Below are 20,275 nucleotides of genomic sequence, written 5' to 3'. Positions count from 1 at the left end.
ATCTCACAGCACAAAAGAGCTAAACTATCCTCCTCCCCAAACTTCACCTCACCTCCTGTACAATTCCTGCTCTGCAACCGTAGCCTTCTGACCAGAGTTACTTGCTGTTGGGGGCTGGATTCCTAGAAACAAAGAACAGAAACCTGTGACAACTGTAACACAAAACACAGCCTAAAGTTTTTGATAAGAATACTTAATGCATGTTATCCCATCAAGACAATAAATAATAATCCTAGAGAAGTCTCAAGAAAATTTAAATCTGATGGAATTAGACTTCATGAAAGAAGGAGATACTGACAGCACTGTCTTCACCAAGGCACACTGAACCAAGTACACTACACAAGCATCTAGGTAAGGATGTTGCTCACAGATGCTATTTTATACTGAAACATAAGCATAGTTTTAGTCCCATTTTCTAGCTGTTTCTTCTAGCTTCATTAAATCTTCCTGCTTTCCTTGTAAATACAGAGATTAAGTTACTTGATAGAGTTCATCCTTAAATTGAAACCCCTTTCAGAAAAGCAAACAAACCTCTAGCAACAAAGGCCTGGTTCATTAACTTCATGTTAGTTTATATGCCTTAAATCCATATTGATAAAGTTTATCAACAAAGTATATTTGTGAACCAATAGAAATCATTTTCTGAACTGTACAGAAAGTCAAGTTCAGAAATTACATTCTCACCATTCGCTTGACATATCACATAACCTACGTTTAGTCTACCCCTTCCCTCCAAGAACAAGCTTATTTCCAGAAAACAAAAAGTAGCATCTCCCCACCTATCCATCATATACTCCCTGTGCACAGAAAAGGGACAGTAAAACAAGTTTCAAGAAAGAAAAGATAACATAAAAGAAATTACTGCCTTGCTTATATTGTGTTTATCTGAAATTCTACACTCACAAAGTCATGCAAGTTCCTTAATGCATCTGAGAACAATGGCATTCTGAAGACAAATAAAAAGATCTACAAAAACAAGTTGTCTTCCTTAAGGTCCCACAACAACAGAACTACAACCACAGCATTTCAGCGTCTCTTCTCAGGATACATTCACGCTATATAACACAAACAGAAGTGCTAAGCAGCATGTTGTTCCACTCAAGAAGCAGTAGAATTGCTTCTGACGTGTTCTTGGCAACACCAGGTAAAGTATTTGCACGTAGGCTAACAGTCATACACAGAGAGAAGACTGGAACTCACCCAGCTGGTGAAGGGGCTCTCTGGCTATACAGCACTCCTTTGCAGGAAGCACCCTACGTCCAAGAGATGCTCTCCTTTCAGTGGCTGGCCCTCAAATGAGCACAGGGGCACTCCACCCTGGGTCCACCCCTTCTGGGCTCATGGGGAACACAGGTGCAAACAATGTGCCTGTGCTCCCTGGGCCAGCCGCACCCCTTCACCAGGTGCTCATCACCAGTTCAAACCCTGACCTAACAGCTCCCCTACAGGTGTCAAATTAGCAGACCTAACAGAGACTGGCAGTACCTGTAGGAGATTTGGGTTTCCCTTCCGCAGCTGTTGAAAATGGAGCTGTACCACTGGATGAGTGGGGTGACCTCTGGTTGTCCCTTTTACTTTGAGATTCTTTCATTCGATTCACTACATCTTCAGTGAGCTAAAACACACACATGAGAAAGCAATTAATCAAGTCAGTTAACTAAGCACTTAACGTACATGTTTCAGGATAAAGGCGTCTAATTTGTTAGCTCTTAAGCTGCTCCAAATAGAATAGTTCAGTTGGAAGGGACCAAAGACATCTGATCCCACTGCATGAACACTCAAAGACTAATCAAAAGTCAAAGCATTTATCACTGGGCATTATCCCACTGCCTCTTGAAGGCTGACAGGTGTGGAGCACCAATCGCTTTGCTAGGAAGCCTGACTACCCTCACAGTGAGGGTGCTCTGCTGCTCTCCTTGTGACGGACGGCATTAGAGGCCATACAGAAGTGCCAAAAGATTGCAGCCAGCACCTTTCTACCATCCACCACACAGAAGGCCGTAGCGCAGGAGGGGACTGAGTGCTGTGTTACACCTTTTCAGTGCCACAGTCCATTGAAGCCAGGCTGTGACCTCAACACTGAGAAACACAAACACATACTCTATCAATAAGCGATAAAACTTCCAGCCTACAGACACACTAAGGGTAACACCTATCCAGTTTAAATCTGAAAGGCAGCAGATATCTCAAAATAGTTCTGCTCCATAGAAATACAGTGAGAACGAGCAGCGGATGGAAAGGAAGAAGCCCAGAGCAGCGCCCATTGGAGCCGAACGCCAACAGAACGCAGCGTTCGCGGTCAGCCCACGGGCACGGCGCGCTGCACGCACACAGTGCCCATCACTCAGGAAAGGCATCCAAAGGAATACAGAAACAGAGCGCCTGTGGGCACACGGCCGCTCGGCGCGGAGGTCCCCCCGCAACGCACCGCACCCGTACGGGGCGCTGAGGTGGGCGCAGGCCGGCCCGGGGCTGCCGCGTCCCCCCAAGTAAAGCCGTGTCCAGGCCCGCCGCCCTGCAGCGCCTCACCCTGATGCCCTGCAGCACCCGGACTTGGTCCCGCTCGTCCAGCCCGAAGGACACCTTCCTGCCGCCCTGGCTGCTCTCGCTGCCCCCCATGCCGGCGGGGCGGCCGTTGGGGACGCCTCCCCCACAGAGCAGAGCAGCACCTCCCCTTTGCCGGCGCCCACCAACATAGCGGGCTCCCATTGGCGGGCGGCTCCGGGGCGGCCAATCGCGTGGCGCCGTGCTGGCGACGGGCCGCGGGGCACCATGGGAGCTGTGGTCCGGCGGCAATGGCATCTGAGCGCGTCCTGCACGGACACGGAATATCCAGGGCTCCCTGCTCCGCCAGACAGCCAGGCCCGTTCTACTGCACCCTCCTGGAAGCGGTGAGCATTTGTGTAATACCTTGGGGACTTTTCCCATTACTGGAGTTCTCAAGAGTACAGCATGACAGGGCAGCACCAGGTGTTGGCACTACAGACACACATCCATCCAGCAAAGGAGCAATTCTGGGTAGGGTCAGAACTCCTCTGACAGAGGCCGGCAGGCAGCACAGAGGAAGAGGCACAAGCAAGGCAAGTACAGGGAGATTCCTCTCCCACAGTTGTGTATTTCTAACCTGGCACCTGCTCATCTCAACTGATGACGCTCATTTCTTGAACTGAAAAAGCCCATCAGCAGTCATTCCAAAGCCCAGAATGAGAAGTCTTGTGCTACCTCCACACAGGCTTTTCCCTAAGGAAGAAACCCTGCCTACAGCAGAGAGCCCCCAGTGCTGGAGACATGTGGCAACAGCAAGATCCGCAGTTACGGAGAACAGTCAGAGGCTTCCTCAATTGCTCGTACCTGAACACCACTCTTTGCACACTGATCTGCTGTCCTAGGCTTCCAAGAAGGGAAAAATCTGTCCCTTACAAAAAGGCACCACGTATCTCTATTAATACCTCCTGCTAAGCTTGTTGTTTTTTTTAATTCTCCATAACAAATCATGTAAGAAAGAAAGTATCACCATTTATGCCAAACTTCATTGTATTTCTTTATTTTACAAACAAAAATATACATTTATTCTATATTTAGACTCTTTACACACCCCCCACACACAACACACTTCTGCTCAAGGCCCATTGCGAACACGGCCCAAAGCCTTATATACACAGAAATAGACCAGAAGGAATGTCAGCCCATGACCTAGCACAAAAACTCCCCAGCAACAGAACATGGGACACTCCAGAAACACCGGAGCCCTGCTGGCAAATGGCAGGGTGGACATGCTGACCACCTGCACAGGTGATCTGCTTAGACATCCAAATCTTTCAGACCTGTCCAAGGCCAACCGACTCCAGGGAAGCTCTGCAGGTTTCCCCATGCTCGCTAACAGCAGCTCAGGATTGAAGCCACACTAAGAGCAGCAGGGCAATTCAGGCATCACATCATCCATCCCTTTTACAAGTAAAATGTGGCTGATGCAGGTTCACAGCAAGCAATGGGAGGAGCACAGAACACTAATGAGGCAAGGACTGACGTGGCCAGGCCAGTTGCTTGTCCACCCCTTTCATAGTCATTACAGCAGGGGAAATGTGAAAGGCTAGACACTCCAGCTCTCACACATGGAAGTTTTGGGTTTTTTTCTCCACTTGATAAGAAAAGTTTTGTGGAATTTAAAAAAAATTATTAATGGTGTCAATGCTACCCAGATTCCTGCAGGGCAAAGTCCACAGGCTGCAGAACTGAGAGGCTGCATTGCTCATTAACAAAAAAAAAAGATAAGGCCTGCATAGTTTTGGCAACCAACAGGAACCTTGTGCTCTTATCCAAACTGCTTCTTTCCCTACAGTGGAAAATGCTTTCCCTGCACACACTCATGATTCTAAACTGATACCTCCATGCTGCACCCTGCATGATGATTTCCCAACAACTCTTACCCCAATATTCTTTCTCAGGAACAGCAGTGAGCTGAGGGGCAAGAGATGCACAGTGCTGAAATGTTTCAAATTTCCTCTCTTTCTACTATTTCTAACGTGAAGTTGCTATCACCTACAGCAGATCTCCACCTACCCAGATGACTCAGGTCAGTTCCCCCAAAGCTGACTTCCCCAGAGCCAAAAGAATAAACCTCTTTATCCTTGGATAAAGGCACAGTCTGTCTCAGAAACCAGTTTATTGCAGCTATCAGCTTAACAGTCCCTGAATTGGAACAAACTGTCTTGGAACTGCACATCAAACAGCTCTGACAACAGTCCCTATTCCAGTGTGGAAGAGACTAAGAAGTTCCAGATAGTTTTTAAATGAATCACACTTCACATGGCTGTAAGTATTTTCAGTGTATCAAGGTGGAAAGACGAATAGGGCCAGTAGAAGTCTGGGTATCTGAACTGCAAAGAAGAGGACACTACCACAGAAGTCGTACCAGAGCATCCACCTCCCACCTGCCTCCCAACCTAGAACACCAGCCAATTTGATGCTAAGATGCCTGTGCTGTTTGAGAGCTCCCAGTCACTAGAAACTGACAGCTCACATTCATCAGCTTCTGCTCTGCCTCAGGCATCTGAATATCTCTGAAGCCTTCATCAGCAGAGACGGCCTCTTCCTTCACAGCCCTCTCCATGACCCCGCCAGAGCCATGAAGCACTGTGCAGATGTAACATACACCTACCGTACATGCTGTGTCTTCAAACTCCACCCTGCTTCAATGCTGTTATTGAGATGTTCCTGTGGGCTCAGATGAACAGCAGTGCAGCCTCCACTGATTGTTTCACAACTACTTCAGCTCAGCTGGGCAGCAGCTGCCTGTCCTGCCTCCCTATTGTTCTGTCAGCTCACACAGGTGCTGTGAGCCACCAGCCTGTGCCTCCCAGAACAGCCCTAGGAGACACTGCACAGCTCATTTCTCTTCACATCTCTCTTTTCCTTCCTACACACTCAGAACACAATCCTTTTAGCTCCTAACAATTGCAATTCACAGTTTTCATTAGCATTAGCTGAAACCAGGGAGCAGTCCAGCTGAGCAGCTTTGCCATTTAGACATAGCTATTGCTGTCTATGCCGTGGTTGTGACAAGATCCAGACAACTGTGCTGCCTGAGAAAGCCCAGGAACACCAACTTTGGTTTAAAACACCAAGCTCTCTCCATATGTGTAGAATACACAGTCAAATAAACAGCTTCTAAATGACATTCCCTTAGTTGGCCGACAAGTGCTGTCAGTCATTGAAAAGCAAGAGGTGCCAGTCAGGCCTGTCCTGGGTCATATTCACATCTGGAACGCGAAGAATCAGGAAGGTTCATTGTTTATAGGTTTGTGAACAGGACTGTTCTAGATTGTTCTCAGTGACGGGAAATGTTCTTTCCAAAAAGGCTGCCAACTTAGTTCCACAATAGGTTTCAGAAATCCTAAGGAAAAGAGGAAAGCCACAGCAGATAGCGATGAACATATTTCCAGTGGATATCCTAACATCCTCAGTATCAGGGAGTTTAGAAGGGAAAATGAGGCATCATGTGCAGGGGGAGCCCTGCCTTAGGCATTGATGGCTTTCCAACGATCACTGTCTATGCTGTTGATGCTGCCCACATGATACGGCATAGAGGCCACGTCATCCAGGTAGGCTGTGGTATCAATCTGAGTGCTTGAGTAGAACCCAGAATCCATTCCTTCCTTCTTGGCAACAGCATAAGCATGGGGTAGGTGCACATCCACATCTTCAGGTTCATCCACCTGACATTTGTAGGAGAAAAGGATCTTCGGCTCAGACCTAGAGTCATTAAGGATTTAAAACACATGTTAAGCAAAGTATCTCATAACAGCCACGTACCCTTAACTCAAACTCAGCAGCACTGAAACGACATGAATTTAAGTATTAAAGAACTTTTCACATTAGCTTTCAGTCTGAATATAGTCATAGTGGAATAACTGCCATGAAACAATGCTAACTGTAGCTTTGGACTAGGCTACCTAGGGGAAATAAAAACAGCAGTCCTGATGTAAGTGTCATGAGCATGTTCTCCTCTTTATGAGTTCTGAATTACTGAGAACAGCATCCAGGCATCACTGGACTTCACAGCTAACAACATAAAGATTCTATTTCCATTTGTGTACAACAAGAAAATTAAAATACAAACACTTGCAAATCAGCACTTTCTATCTCTATCTCCAGATACTGTTCTGATTTCAGATGACATCAGAAACATTTTGATATTCTAGGAGTACTTTCTATTCTTAGTTATTGTAAAGCCTGATTGATGTCTGTCGCTCATGGACAACAAAACGTACAGCTTACACTAAGGCACTTTTCCTATCAACATGCATCTCCCCTGAGTGGCCACACGGCGGCACCCCCAACCCAGTAATCAACACTGGACAGAGCTTACAACCAGTGACTGGGCCCTTGTATAGAAACCCAAGCCAAGGGGTTATTTAACCAGTAAACCCCCTAAAAAACCCACTCGGAGCCAGCTTAATCTCTGAGGACTCAGTCCCTCACTAATCATTTAGTTACTGACTTCAGCAGCAGAAATTTGTACTAAAGAGGATGTAAACACTTAAGTGACTGAGAGAAGCATTCGAGGGGAATACAACTATTGGCTCCATGTAGACAAGGGAGTCTCACATACAAGTGGCCAGTGCAGGGACACAAAAGAAAGTCAATAAGCCAGGAATGAAACGTTGGCTCCCTAAACCGCATTCCAGTCATTGCCTTTATTCTATGGATGGAAAACAGTCTGGCACAGAACAATCAAATAACAATAGGTACTCTCTAAACCCCTGTTCCTGCTACTCACCCAAAGAAGCCTTTCAGGAATGCCACATAGATGAGAGGTGCAAAGAAGCTGAAGTAAAGGAACGTAGTAGCATCAACACAGCTGTCAAAAGGGAAGATGAAGGTATTTAGGACTCAAACACAATACAGCTGGATAACCCCAGCCACATCCACCCAGAATAAATGATTCTATTTCCCTCAAGAGCAGGCAAGCAGAGCACAAATCTTGTGCTAAACGTATCTGGACTGATGCAAACTAAGAGGCATTGCTGTGAACATGTCACTGCTCCTAGACACTCTGAAAGGGAACCATGCCACATCCCAGGATCTGACTCAAAGAAGAGTCTCAGTGCTCCCAGTTTTGACTCATGGAAAATGACTGATCCCTGCAGAATGAGACTTCAGATATGACTAAAGGTATCTCTGTGTTATTTCTAACAAACAGACCATTTGCTCACATATTATCTAAGAAACAAGCCAATGATCAGATATCGGTGGACTCACACTGTCACTCTTATTCACCACCTCAGGACCACTGTGGAACATGCAGCTCCAAAGACCTCCCACAGCTGTGAGTTTCCAAACCTTTTCTTTTCCCCACAAAACAAACAATAGCTTTATTCCTCCCTAGGAACGCTGTAGAAGATTGTTTTCTTGAGAAAACATTTAAGGACACAAATGCAACATTATAAAGCAGGCTATAGATGCCTTCCCAGACATACATACCACAGTCCTTCTATGATATCCACACAGAGAAGGGCACTGCCCAGACCCTGCACCAGATTCAGCACTGCCAGGATCCCAGCATAAACATAAAAACTCTTCCTGGCTGTGAGAAAGACATGGACATAAAGATGAAGCTCAACCTCATAAGCACCAGCACAGTGCAAATAGTAGGTTCTGTTCAATAGAGACAGCAAACCCAACGTAAGCACCTCAGCATCTTGGTTGTTTATAAACTCTTAGCACTTAAGACCAAATTTTTCTGTCCCGTGGTGCCAGGACTGACAGGTATAAAGGGCTAAACAGATCCTCCTAGCAACACAAAGACATGGTAGACAAAGAATTCCACAGCTGAACAGCAGGATGTACCATAGTACAACCACATACAGGAACCTCTTACTCCCCTCATTTTTTTTTTTTTTTTATCCTGGTGCTGCCCCACTTACATGATGGGAACACTACAGTCACTTACAGGGCAGAGAAATCCGGTCTTTAAGAGGAGTTTTTGGAAGAATCACCACAAAGGAATAGACCTGTTGGGACAAAAAAAAAAAATAGAAGATTATTCTGTGGCTCAGAAAGCCTTGTGTGGGCAGAACATGGAGTCATGAACTTTCTAGGTGCCTCACATCAGTGGTGCAGGCCTCCATTATTAAACCCAGTACACACGTGAGAGCTCCACACCTCACCTCATCATCACAGCTAGTCATTGAGAAACAAGGGAGTGAGGAATACCTGAGTTCAGCTGGGATTCAGCTGTTGCAGTTTACACCTTTATTGCTTCAGCTTCACTGCCTCATGAAAAGCATCAATACTGCACTGCATATCAGGCAGGAAGGGCCCAGGGCCTTATTATACTCAAATCATCCACCTCGTCCCATTCAGAAAATACAAAGAGACTGTCAAAGTATTTAACGCATGCCTCATACTCACCAAAAAGAAGAAACAAGAGCTGGCAAGCCAGAAGTGTCTCCCTCCATGGCCATAGATGTTGAAGTCTTCAGCTGAGAGGTGAGCATCAGGGTACAGGATTTCCAAGGTCCCCTAGGAAAGAAATGGCACCATCACAATACCGTTAGAGTCAGCGTCCTCATTGTGTCTGTATAAAAGAGACTATGTTCAAAGTTCAAATAAAAGTTGTCTCTGCCACCTGAAACACAAATTTTGCCCTGCTTAGGCAAAGTTATGTTCACCCAGGAGAAGAGGAAGAAGCAGTAAACAAGATGTGAGGGGAACAAAGTGGCAAGGATGAGTATCTAAAGGAAAACAGTATCAGTGATATTCCAGAAAAAGAGACAGAGTGAAAGGAAGAGAGTGGATGCAGCCCTCTGCTTCAAACAGAGTTCCATTCCAATCTTTAAAGCACACCTTCCCTGCTATACCCAGAATATAAATGCCTGCAGCTGTGTAACAGCTAGGAAAGGAGACTGTCTCCTTCATTTGAATCTCTAAAAAATGGTTAAGAACAGAAGGTACTGTACGGACAGTGAAGAGAGAAAAGAGAAAAACACTTCTAAGCATTACTGAATCCAGATACAGTATATCAAATGTTTGAGCTGTAGGTGCCCAGTTAGGTGTCATGTGGTAATGATCAGCTCACTGCCTCTGTGTACAAGGGCCTCATCACCAGACAGCTGTCTGTGTTATTCTGGTACTGCTTCAAATAGAGGCACAAGGCTGACCACTTACATATCAGTGAGAAGAACAACACCAGACACATACTGCATTGTCCAGAGAGATGGACTGAGCTAATAAATGGAGCTAGCAAGCCAGCTGCTAGTTTGAAGGGAAGCAAGAGCTCTCAGCTCAAGAGAAAGGAGACAAGCAGCACAGTGCACAGCCTGATGAGCACACTTGGGCTGTGTCTCCATCTAGTTTGCATTGCACTTGAAGCTAGATTCAAAAATCTGTGGCACAGATGAGTTGGACAAAACCATCTATCTAAATTTCCACCTTATTTCTTGACCCTGGCTGAGCCATTCACACCATGAAGAGGACGGGGTGACACGGTCTAGTGCATACTCTGGGGATCCTCATACACTACCAGAAGAATCCAGTCTTTCCCTGACAATTTAGTCCAAAGAGCAAAGCTGCTACTTTTCCCCACACTCCAGGCAGGAGCCCCACACCTGACTTCAAGCCAATTAACTTCTCCTGCTCTAATGTACTCACCTGAGTGACAGAGTATGCTAGAGACAGCACTGTAGTGATTGCCAGAACACGCTTCACACTTGACTTGCTCTCCAGGTGACCTGGAATTAAGGAACACAGGTTGAATCAAGATGTGCTAAAAATCAGTTCACCCCAAAACAAATACAATAAAACACTTGCATTTCCAGAGGCCCTCAAAGGAAGGTTGTAGCTGACTTAACCCTTGTTAACTGCTTCCACTTGGAGAGCTGATCCTTTTAAACACAAAACAAAAACTGTAAAACAGAAGGTTTTAACTTGCTTTCCTCCTGCCCACACTAATATACAGAAAATAAACAAGTTCTTTCACTGGGGTTATGAGGCCAAAAAAAAACAGCAGGAACAATTGCATTATCAGCTACACAGACAGACTGCAGTTTCTTTTCAGGAATAACAGTAACGGCAGACTGGGTTAGAGGAGGGAAGGCCTAACAGTCTAGAAATATTTACACTGGGACATGGAGGAATCAATCTCCAAAAGCTCCTTTCAACCTAAATTACTTTATAGCCCCACAAAAGCGGAAAGAATCATTATTCATGTCTCAATTGCAGACGTGGCAGAGACACCTATTAAAGTCCCTCTCCCCCACCTCTGACCCACAGCGAGAGGTGCTCCAAACAGTATTTTCACTCATACAACTGAATACAGAGTGACAGACTAAAGGTACGGCTAAATTAATCAAACGAAGCCAGGATAGAATAAAACTAAACAAAGGTGAGGCAACAGAAGTATCCTCAAACACAGCTATCATGAATAAGATGTGTTTTATGCAATGATCGGACAGCTGATCTCTGTATAAAGGTCTTCTTCACGTATGCCACACACTCCTTCACCACATGCAAAACAAATAAAGCACAAATAAACCCTGAAACTGCACAAATTGCGGAACTGTAAATTTAACCAGGCTTTCAACCACTTCTAACAAACTGTCCAGCTTGTCTAGTCTTTATTCTAGAGCTCTTTAATGTACATGCTTACAGATGTAGCCTCTGAGGAAAGGAAGGGAATAGGAAACATCCATAGCACTCAGTAAACCTCCTGACACTTACCGAAGGCAAGGCCTAGAATCACCACACTCAGCTCGATCGCCAGAAGGAAGAACCTTGTGATCTCCCACAGGATCTGAGGTATAAAGAAACCAGACAAATATGAGCAGAAGGAGCCAGGAACCAGTTACAAGTTAATACAGGAAACTTCATTTTCTACTCCAGGGGATGGCTGCCTCTCAGTGGAGCAGACCATTTCTACAAACTTTCCTCATGCTTCAAAGGATGCTTATTTTATGCTCATCTCAAGCTCTGACCTTGCCTGGACAGAACAACTGTGTCAGAGCAAACAGCATACCTGCAGGGATACAACGTGGCCATGCTCTGTCACACTTACAGATCTGCCTCTTGCACTTGTTTGCTGTACTCCCAGGAAGTAGCTGAAAATTATCTTAAAACTATAACATCACAGTGCCAATTCATAAAGTAGTAAATTCTAAAGTAAAGGCTGAATAAGACTTCTGTCCTCCTTCAAAGACAGCGGTCCCTGCATTTAATAGCTTCCAGTTTGCCATTTCATTCCCATACTTTATTTGGTGAAAGAAGACCAGATAAACAGCAGGTCAAGTGACTTTCCAGAAAGTTGTGCAATAAAGCAATGTCAAACCTGGGTACAGAAACCCAGATTCTGGCTTATTAATCCTTTTTCTCCAAGCTCCCAATAGCACTGTTTTGAAAATACACAGATAATAAGGGGGGCAAGTGATAAGATGCTTTTAACACAATAGAAACATATGTATATATGAGAAAAAGAAAAATAAAAAAAAATAATAGTAAAGGCTTCTGCAGGAACATGTTAACAGGGTCTGTCTTCCTGCACTACTTCTCAGCAATTGTACTTTGCAGCTGTACCAGCAGAGCTGAAAAAACAGCCTCTCATCTCTTCTCCATTATTCAAGTCCTGGTCTTGTGTCTATTCAACAGAGGTGAATGAAAATGCTACAGCCACACATACCTGTGTGCATACCTCAGAGCATTTTAAGGCACTGCTTGTTAACACTAAAGGGAAAAGCAAAGCAACCACACAGATCCTCAACAACAAAGGCAGAAGATTCATACTCTGCAGGTGGCTCTTCTCCCTCCAGCACCTCAAGATCAGCAGAGCTTTTTGTTTTAGGTAACACTCTGTTGCAACTCAACTGATTACAAAGGAACAGCACATACAAGGCTATTTCCTGTTTGTTAAGGGTTCGCTCTGTGCTCAGAGTAACTGCAAGAACATTCAGCTATCAGTACAAAAAGGAAAAGGAGTTTTATTTGCTTTCAACACAAGAAAGTTCAGTATTTTTCTAAGAGCCCTTCAAACAGAGCAAGAGCATCAAAAGCCACACTTTGCCTATCCACTGAAGGTATCTGAATGTTTGTTTAGCTCTTGCGAAGCAGAGCTTTCTATCTCTGCAACAGGAAAGTTTTACCACCGTTTGTGTGTCTAAATTAGGAAGTCCATTATTTTACAGCCTTAGAGGTTGTGATGGCTTAGATACAGCCAGCGGAACAGGATTTCATAGTAAACACAGCTATGAACACTGCAAATAAAAACACATTCTTCTTCCAAACCCATAAATGGGAAGCAGTAGCAAAACACCATGGCCAGAACTACACAAAGCAGAGCCTCCAGAGCGAGCACTGTACCTACCTTATCAGCAACTGTGGCAGCATCAGAGGCACTCACAGTCATAGAGACAACAGCACGGGCGATACCAACTAAAGCCACCACAAACACCTACATGAAAAAAGTAGCAAAAAAGAGCTCAAGTCAAAAGGCACATATGCAGTAGTGATCGGAGACCTTTTTGGAATACTGTTTCCAGGCCAGCTTTGAAGCCTGATAATGCATACTGAGGACTTCACATAACATATTTGAGTTAATTTCCCAAAGGCTTGTCAGGTACAGGAAAACTGGCTTAGAGTTTATGAAGGTGCACATTTCTTCAGCTACCAGATTAAACACCCCCTTACAGCGATGCTCTTACAGTCATTCTCCCCACCTTTCAGTTCACTGGGGGCAATCAGACAAAAAATACATCTCTCCAAATTAGAAGATCAGGTGCTTGGTATGACAGAATAACCCAATCCCATCAGATAACAGAAGCCACTTGATACCAACTACCACATTTCAGATCTGTGATAAAGCTGAAATCCACACGGTTGATTTTTTTCACTCAACACTGACAATGCTCAGGAATGCAAAAGATAAGGCAATGCAGATAACAGCTTTAAAGCATCTTAGCCTACTGCACAGTGCAGTATTAAGATACCCAAGTCAGCTCATACCATTTAAGGATGACAGCACAGAGCTCAGCAAGGCTAATCCACCAGTCGCAGTGCTGCCACAGCCATACTGTGCAATTAAGAGCTCAGTTGGACAGATCTATCCTCTGCTGGGCAGACCTACTCCGTGAGAAAACAGATTTTTCCAGATACAATTCTCCAATCTACAGGCTTAGTTATACTAACGATGAAGGTATGAAATAGCCATATTTAACACAGAATGAAAAGCACAATCTGATTTCAAGATGGATGGAGAATGGAATCAAACAATAAGACATCTACAGCAGAATGCTTCCTCCTTAGAGGAAAAGGAGATGTAAATAGCTCAAAAGAATAATAATGTGACATTCCCCTCTTGGGTGGAAAACTTGGACAGAACACTGCCAAAAAAAAGAAAGGTCCTACAGAAGGGTTCTGGAGCTGCAACAACTCAAAGGAAGCAAAAAGGGCAGTGTTTTCCTCTAAACAGAGGGAGAACCTTACAAAGCTACCAGCTTAGCCTTAATCACTGACTCCACAAGAAAGCATTCCTTCAGAATGTGACAAACAACTGCCTGAGAGGAAATCCTCACTGAACGTATTTATACTCATTTCCAAATAACATAATCCAGAAGATCAAACTGACTGAAAAGCACTTTTCTCTAAGACTTCTCACTTTCTGCTTTCTACTTCTCGCAGTTTTGAAAGAGCCAACAGCAGTCAGCTCACTTTTTCTTCCCTGTGGTTTCTGAGGAGTTTTGCTTCTCAAAGACTTCAGAATGAGCTTTTCATTGACCTTCCCTGTATTACTGGAAACGTAAAGGAAGACTTAAATGCAGACTGGAAACTGTTTGTAGTATTTTTTAATTTTGTACAATTGTGTATGGAGCTGTTCATTATTCTTCAGTGGTTCACATACATGAACTCAGTGAGATAATGGCTTTGTGTCATGTGACATACTGCAAGGAACAAGGAAAATCTAAGATGCTAGATTCCAAGACAATGACAAACAGAAGAAGGTGAGCAGGAAAAAAGTCACTATTGAAAAAATCCACCTATATCCAGGTATGGACATTACCAGAAGCTGAAAAGTAGAGTTCAAACAGCAAAAAGTCTATTCTTGGTAGTATATATAGTAGTATATATAACCTTCAAATGTTAGATTTGGTCTAGGCTCTCTCTCTCTCCACTGGTTCAGTGGTACTTTTCAAGAGTGGTAACAAAAAAAACACTCCATCAATCAGTTCAAAAGCACGCAGCAGTACTCACTAGTATGTAGAATGTAGTGAAGATTGGGCTGGAAGTGACCCGGATTTTGGCCCTGGCAGAGGGCAGCTTCCAGAGAAGAAACATAAAGAAAAGCACATTGGGAACCAGGAGCAAAAGATCCCAGTAGCGGACTCTGCAAAAAGTAAATAAAACAGTTTTGTCCTGTTCTGCAGCATCTAGAAGGCCAGGTTCAGGCCCAGCCCCTGCTCACCCAAACACTGAAAAAGCAAGAATCCCAGAGTCAGACTGTGATCTCATTTTGTCTTTCTCACCTGGACTTCCCAATGTCCTCATAGAGCAACAGCAGGCACTTGTGTGGCACTGTGATGTTCGTGTCATTGATTGCCTGCGTTGTCGTTGGAGACAAAGTTGTCACATTATCTAGTGCTGTCACCAGGGCAGTAGAGCGTGTGATGTTGTCAGACATGGAGAATCTCATCATGGACATCATGACTGGAATATCCTGCCTCCTTGCTTGTTCAGGTCAAACATGCACGGGACAACAGCAGCAGAGAAAAGGGAACATTAAATTCATTGTGAGTCAGAGCTAAAAAAGCATATCCCTTCCATTAGGCCCCCACACAACTGCTTCCTGCTTGTTACAGCAAATTATTATAATCAGATAGACTGCATTACACAACAGAATAACACCTGCCTTTACTCTGCACACAGCCATTAGGGTAGACAGTATAAAGTCAGCATCTTGTATAAGAGTAAAACACACCTTCAAAACAGTGATTAGTTGAGCCCTGGCAGATTGATAGAATAAATCAAAACTCAGCAGCAATACATGGCATCATCAGACAGATAAAATCCTGCTGCATCAGAGCATCAATTATTCTAGATCCCAAGCAGTCAACAAATTAATTTCTATAACAGTAAAGTGAAGGCTCATAACTAAAAACCCACTGCTGTTACCAACCCTACAGTCAGAGCCCCACATACTTTTACCTACGGGGACTGTATGTACTATATTCAGAAATCAGCATTAAAAAAAGCCAAAAAAATCAGCAGTTTTCTCTCTGCAAGACACCAGAACTATTCTGATTTTAAGCAGAACAGTAAAGATGTGGAAAGTTGGCATCTTCTTATAACCCCACAAGCATAAGGTTCTCCATCTTTTTCACATCCTCCTATTTAGGTCACGTCGCACTTCTCAGGCACCGATCAACACCTGGATGCTCACTGGGAGTTCAGAACCCAGACCCAGGAGCTGCCCTACCTGATGTGCTTTTCTTCAAGTTGAATTCTCGGGCAGCAAAGAGCTCTGAACTCAAAATGAGTCGTGGTGCTGAGCTCGTTTGCCTGCCCTACCTTATCCCTTCTCCAGACACCTGGAAAAAGGACAAGCCAGAGCTTCCCATTCTCCTACTGAGATGTTTCTGAGTTGTCTGCCCTGAGAGAACGTTCTTATCTTTTCTGCCATCTGCCCACCCCCAGGCCCTACGCTGCTGTGTTATTAGCTGTCCTTACAGAAGATGAAGAGAAACTGCTCTCCATTAAACTCCTCATGCTTCATGCCCAGTGGCTTTGTAAATGTTGTAGCAGTAGAAGTAACAGCTGCAGTTTCTCTGTTGATTCCATGGTCACCTTGGAAGCTGGGGCGGATGCTGGCTCACTGTAGAGCAGGATTAGAGTTTGACTAGTAAATTTACTCCTGATTCGGTGTGCCACCTTGTGCAGATCCTCCCCCCCTTCCTACCCTAAAGTAGCAACTCTCGCTGCTAATACATCTGACCAGCAGTGAACTGAAGGAAAGGTCCCATCAAATCCCCCTGCACCCCTTAGAAAAGTGGTTGCCACCCCAAAAATGCACATCACCAGAAACAGCACTGTGTGCTGCGGTCAATCCAGGATTCATCTCAAAAGAAAAAAAATCTCCCTGTCTGAATTTAACCCCGTCTGGCAAAGCAAAACCAACAGCTCCAATGCCAGGAGTCAGCAGGTCATTGCCCTGGTAGGTATGGGATGGCTCACAGGTCAGAAAGAACAAGCAGCACAGCCTGTGCCACCTCCAGAGCTTTCAGAGTTCAGTAGCACCTTCCCCACAAACTGCTGGGGACTCCAGGGCACAGACTTTTCTTCAGAGGCTGAGATTTGTCTTAAGTCCTCTGAGGACAGGGGGTACCCACACCTCCCCCAGCTAACAAACCCTCCCTTTGATTCACCCACGTTGACAGATATTCACTGGGATGCGATTCTCTTGTGCAACTGCCATATGCTGTGCTGCACAAGAGATGTCATTAAATAAACACACGGAGACCTGGAAAGATCAACTTTGTGCTGAGATGGCAGTATCTGCAGCAAATGATCTCAGTTCTAGTGGGGGTTCCACCAAACCACCTCCACACAGCAGAACTCCCCAGAAGTGTCTTCTCTCCCCTCCAATAACTCACTCCTCTGACACCACTGAGAAGGATTTCCTGCAGATAACTTTGTTCCATTCTTCTCTTCTGAAATTCTTCACTTTCACTGACCTCTGCATCTCAGTAGCAGCAAAGACAAATACATTCACGTTTGCCAATGCAGAAGAATTTTTTACTTCTTCTGAAATTTTAAAATGCTGGGAAAAGATAGAGAAAACTCACAGAGCATGGGTAGAATTACATCAGCTGTGAACCATCACACCTCCAACTGCTTCTGGGACAAAGAATTTGGCCTGGGAAATCCCAGTGAAAAGAGTTTGATTATAAAGCTGCAGAACTACATGGAAAAATAAACATGTTCTTAGTAAAAGAACAAGGAGACTCCAACCTTTTTCCCTAGAATCCATCACTATCACACAACAGCAGCAAGCTGCTGATAAGGAAAGGAGTTGGCCACATGCAACAGTCAGCCCCAGTCACAAGGTTTCAAAGGGCAAGGCAGAATTGAGCTTACCTCTGTGCCAGGCTGCTCACTATGGCGTGGTGCCAGTATCCTACAAAGGCAGAGCAGCAAAATGCCCAACGTGCTACAAAAGGGCAGCCAGAGCCATCGGCCTCACAGCACACTTCATGCTTTTCTCATAGCCAAAGACTACAGAGAGGATGTTGAGAACTGCCCTGTTCTGGTTGAGGCCACCAGCAACAAATCCACAGCAATGGGACTGGGAACTGATGCCAGGGAAACAGTTAGGCTTCATCACACCCAGCAGCACTGCTCCCTGCTGTACTCTCCAAACCTCACCCCTCAGCTCATCTGAACTAACCTGGTCAGCTGAGCATAGCCCAGAGATCACTCACCACACCCTGCCCACAGCCACCAACCACACAGAGGAGCTGAAGCCTCCCCACAGCCACACAGCAGCACTCCACACCCCAACCCCAGCCTCCCTTCTGACATGCAGCCTGAGCTGCCATACACTAGAAAATAAAACAGAAAAAAGAGTTTTCTGTGTTACAGCTGGAGTGAGCCGGATGTGGCTGAGCAGTGTTTCTCTGTCCAGGCACTGTGACCCAGTGCTGGGGGAGGCTCAGCTGCACCCCCTGGGCAGGCCTCTTACCAAGGGGATTCTGCTTTTTGGGTCAGAACACATATTGTAACCGAGCTCAACGAAATCTGAGGTTCAGGTCAACAGTTATGTGCAGTCTCAAAACTCATCCTCATGGAGGTGGTCACACACCTACCAGAGTTCCAGCATTAATAAAAGTGATTGTTCTCCCTTCTGCAAACAGCACTGGAAAGCACAGACCACATCAGGGCTGGTATTGCTCCCTACAGCTCTGGATGTGTATGCCAGAGAACTACACCTACCAGATTCCTGCTTAAACAAAAGCATTACTCCAAGAGCTTACATAGCTTTAAAGGTGAAGGGGAAACCTTTTTTGTTCGCTCCCGTTTAAAGATAGCTGTTCAGATCCCCCCCTAGATCAAAGCCATTGCCATTCACTCTGCAGCCTCAAACAAACAGGTGGCACATCTGCCCTGACAGGGCTCACCTCCCTTCTCTCCAACTTTCATTACCACTTCTGCTTCGGGACGAAACTCTAAAAGAGAGGAACTACAACACTAAAAAAGCAGCAAAAGCACCAGTAACCCAAACAGGACAGAAGGCCAAGCTGGGGAATGCTATATGCTAGGTTTACTGCTCTTGCTTCAGGCAGACAAGAAACAGAAGGCAGAGGAAGGAAAGGAGCAGCACGGGGACACTTCACACGAACAAGAGAGGACCACCCGCTTTAAGGACAGCTGCAACAGAGCGCTCCAGAGCACCCCGAGCTACGCAGCCCCGGGCAGAGGCCTTAAGGACAGCACAGCCCGGAGGCCCCAGCCCGGGCGGGACAGCAGGGAGGCCGCCTAGGAAGAGAAAGAGAGAGCCGCCCCCCCGCGCCGGGCCCCCTGAGCCCCACACCGCCTCAGAGGGCCGCAGCCTGGCCCAGGCCGTGTCCCCACACCTCTCCCCCCACAACCGCCGCCAGACCCGCTCCTACCCACAGCAGGACGCAGCCCGGCCTTCCCGCTGGCGGCGCTCAGTCGCAGGGGCCCAGCCCCGCCATGCCAGGCCCCGGCACCACCGCTCCGTTCGCCGGGGAGCGCCGCGCAGCAGGGCAGAGAGACAGCTGTATAAGGCAAGAACCGGCAAACCAGAGCCTTTTCGGCTGAGCCCAACCAAGCTATTCAGAGAGGATCCCCAAAACAGCCCAACCCAAACCGCGTCCGGCCCGAGAGGCGGAAAGAAATCGAGGCGCCGGCCTATGGGAAGCGGCGGGAGGCGGGGCTCGGCGGGCGGGCGGCCGCCATTTAAGGGCTCGCGGTCCCATCCACGTCTTTACGTGATGAGGGGAGGGAGGCGCGCTGTGCTCTGCGGTGTCGGCTCGGTGTTGGCTTCAGCCCTGCTGCTCTGACGGGGCCGGGGCTTTGTGCTGGTTTCGTACTGTTGGAACGGCGCCTGGAGAAGCCGGCCCTTGGCACGTTACTTCTCTCTCGTCGTTACTCGGGTTGATGATGTGCTGTGAAGTTTAAATGCTCTCTGTTTACGGGTCTATGCTTCAAGAGTCAGCAGGTACCGATATCTCTGAGCTCCGGGACGGGCACCTCTGATCGAGAAGGAGCAGAGCGATTCTGACCAAAATATGGCTTGGCAGCAGTAGGAATGGGAGAGAGATGTGCCTTCTTGTTTCTAGCCCCAGGCTTTAAGTAACGGCACTGTGTCAGGAGGAAAGGTTTTGCCTCTCCATCCACCTGTTCGTTCCATCTGACTTCTCTGAGGGTGTAGCCCAGCAGATCCAAAAGCTGCCTCTTAAATAGAAGGATGCTCTGTGCCGTCTCTCCAGCCCTAAAGGTAGCAGGGCTCGCTTGGTGGGTCCCTGCTGTGTCACAGGCTGGAGCGGGACAAAGGGTGATACTTAACAGCTTTGTAAAGCCCTGAAGGCCCCGGGGAGAGCTGTCACCCGGTGTTCTATCTGCTGCACTGCTGTCTTTTGGCACCGAAGCCTCACCTGACTGCAGGTGTCAGAGGCAGAAGCTGCAGGTGTGGTTTCTAAGACAGTATTATGCTCTCTTGTCACCAAATTCCATTCTTATGTGACACCTATCTCTCTAAAATACTTTTCAGGTT

At 46.1% G+C, this 20,275-nt stretch overlaps 2 protein-coding genes across 19 annotated transcripts in view; both read right to left on the bottom strand.

Moving 5' to 3' along the window:
• Nucleotides 1-2,654, bottom strand: part of CHCHD6 (coiled-coil-helix-coiled-coil-helix domain containing 6) — a 101,827-nt gene extending 99,173 nt beyond the window's left edge. For all 9 annotated transcript variants that reach the window (XR_213009.5, XM_040646789.2, XM_040646791.2 and 6 more), the window contains exons 1-3: nt 2,530-2,654; nt 1,486-1,615; nt 53-122 (exon numbers count right to left, since the gene is read on the bottom strand). Coding sequence is in view for 8 of the 9 variants with exons in the window: in XM_040646789.2 (XP_040502723.1) it covers nt 53-122; nt 1,486-1,615; nt 2,530-2,619 (290 nt within the window). In the remaining variant the exon portion in view is untranslated. The remainder of the gene's footprint in view (nt 1-52; nt 123-1,485; nt 1,616-2,529) is intronic.
• Nucleotides 2,655-3,516: 862 nt separating this feature from the next.
• TPRA1 (transmembrane protein adipocyte associated 1) lies at nt 3,517-19,245 on the bottom strand. Of its 10 annotated transcripts, XM_046899909.1 has the most exons (13): nt 19,149-19,245; nt 17,325-17,439; nt 16,210-16,354; nt 15,009-15,210; nt 14,737-14,869; nt 12,854-12,940; nt 11,221-11,293; nt 10,153-10,232; nt 8,914-9,024; nt 8,453-8,513; nt 7,984-8,086; nt 7,280-7,360; nt 3,517-6,252 (listed from the first exon to the last, which is right to left on the bottom strand). In XM_046899909.1, the coding sequence occupies exons 3-13, from the start codon at nt 16,253-16,255 to the stop codon at nt 6,018-6,020; spliced, it is 1,212 nt and encodes a 403-aa protein (XP_046755865.1). In that variant the 5' UTR covers nt 16,256-16,354; nt 17,325-17,439; nt 19,149-19,245; the 3' UTR covers nt 3,517-6,017. The 10 variants fall into 10 exon arrangements, with proteins under 10 accessions (XP_046755865.1, XP_046755868.1, XP_015148570.2 ...); XM_046899912.1 differs by lacking the exon at nt 16,210-16,354 and having other exon boundaries at nt 15,009-15,206; XM_015293084.4 differs by lacking the exon at nt 17,325-17,439.
• Nucleotides 19,246-20,275: the final 1,030 nt, after the last annotated feature.

The sequence above is a fragment of the Gallus gallus genome, chromosome 12 (assembly GCF_016699485.2).
Source record: "Gallus gallus isolate bGalGal1 chromosome 12, bGalGal1.mat.broiler.GRCg7b, whole genome shotgun sequence".
NCBI lineage: Eukaryota > Metazoa > Chordata > Aves > Galliformes > Phasianidae > Gallus > Gallus gallus.
The sequence above is the reverse complement of the archived record's forward strand: the minus strand, read 5'-3'. Positions and strand labels throughout refer to the sequence as shown.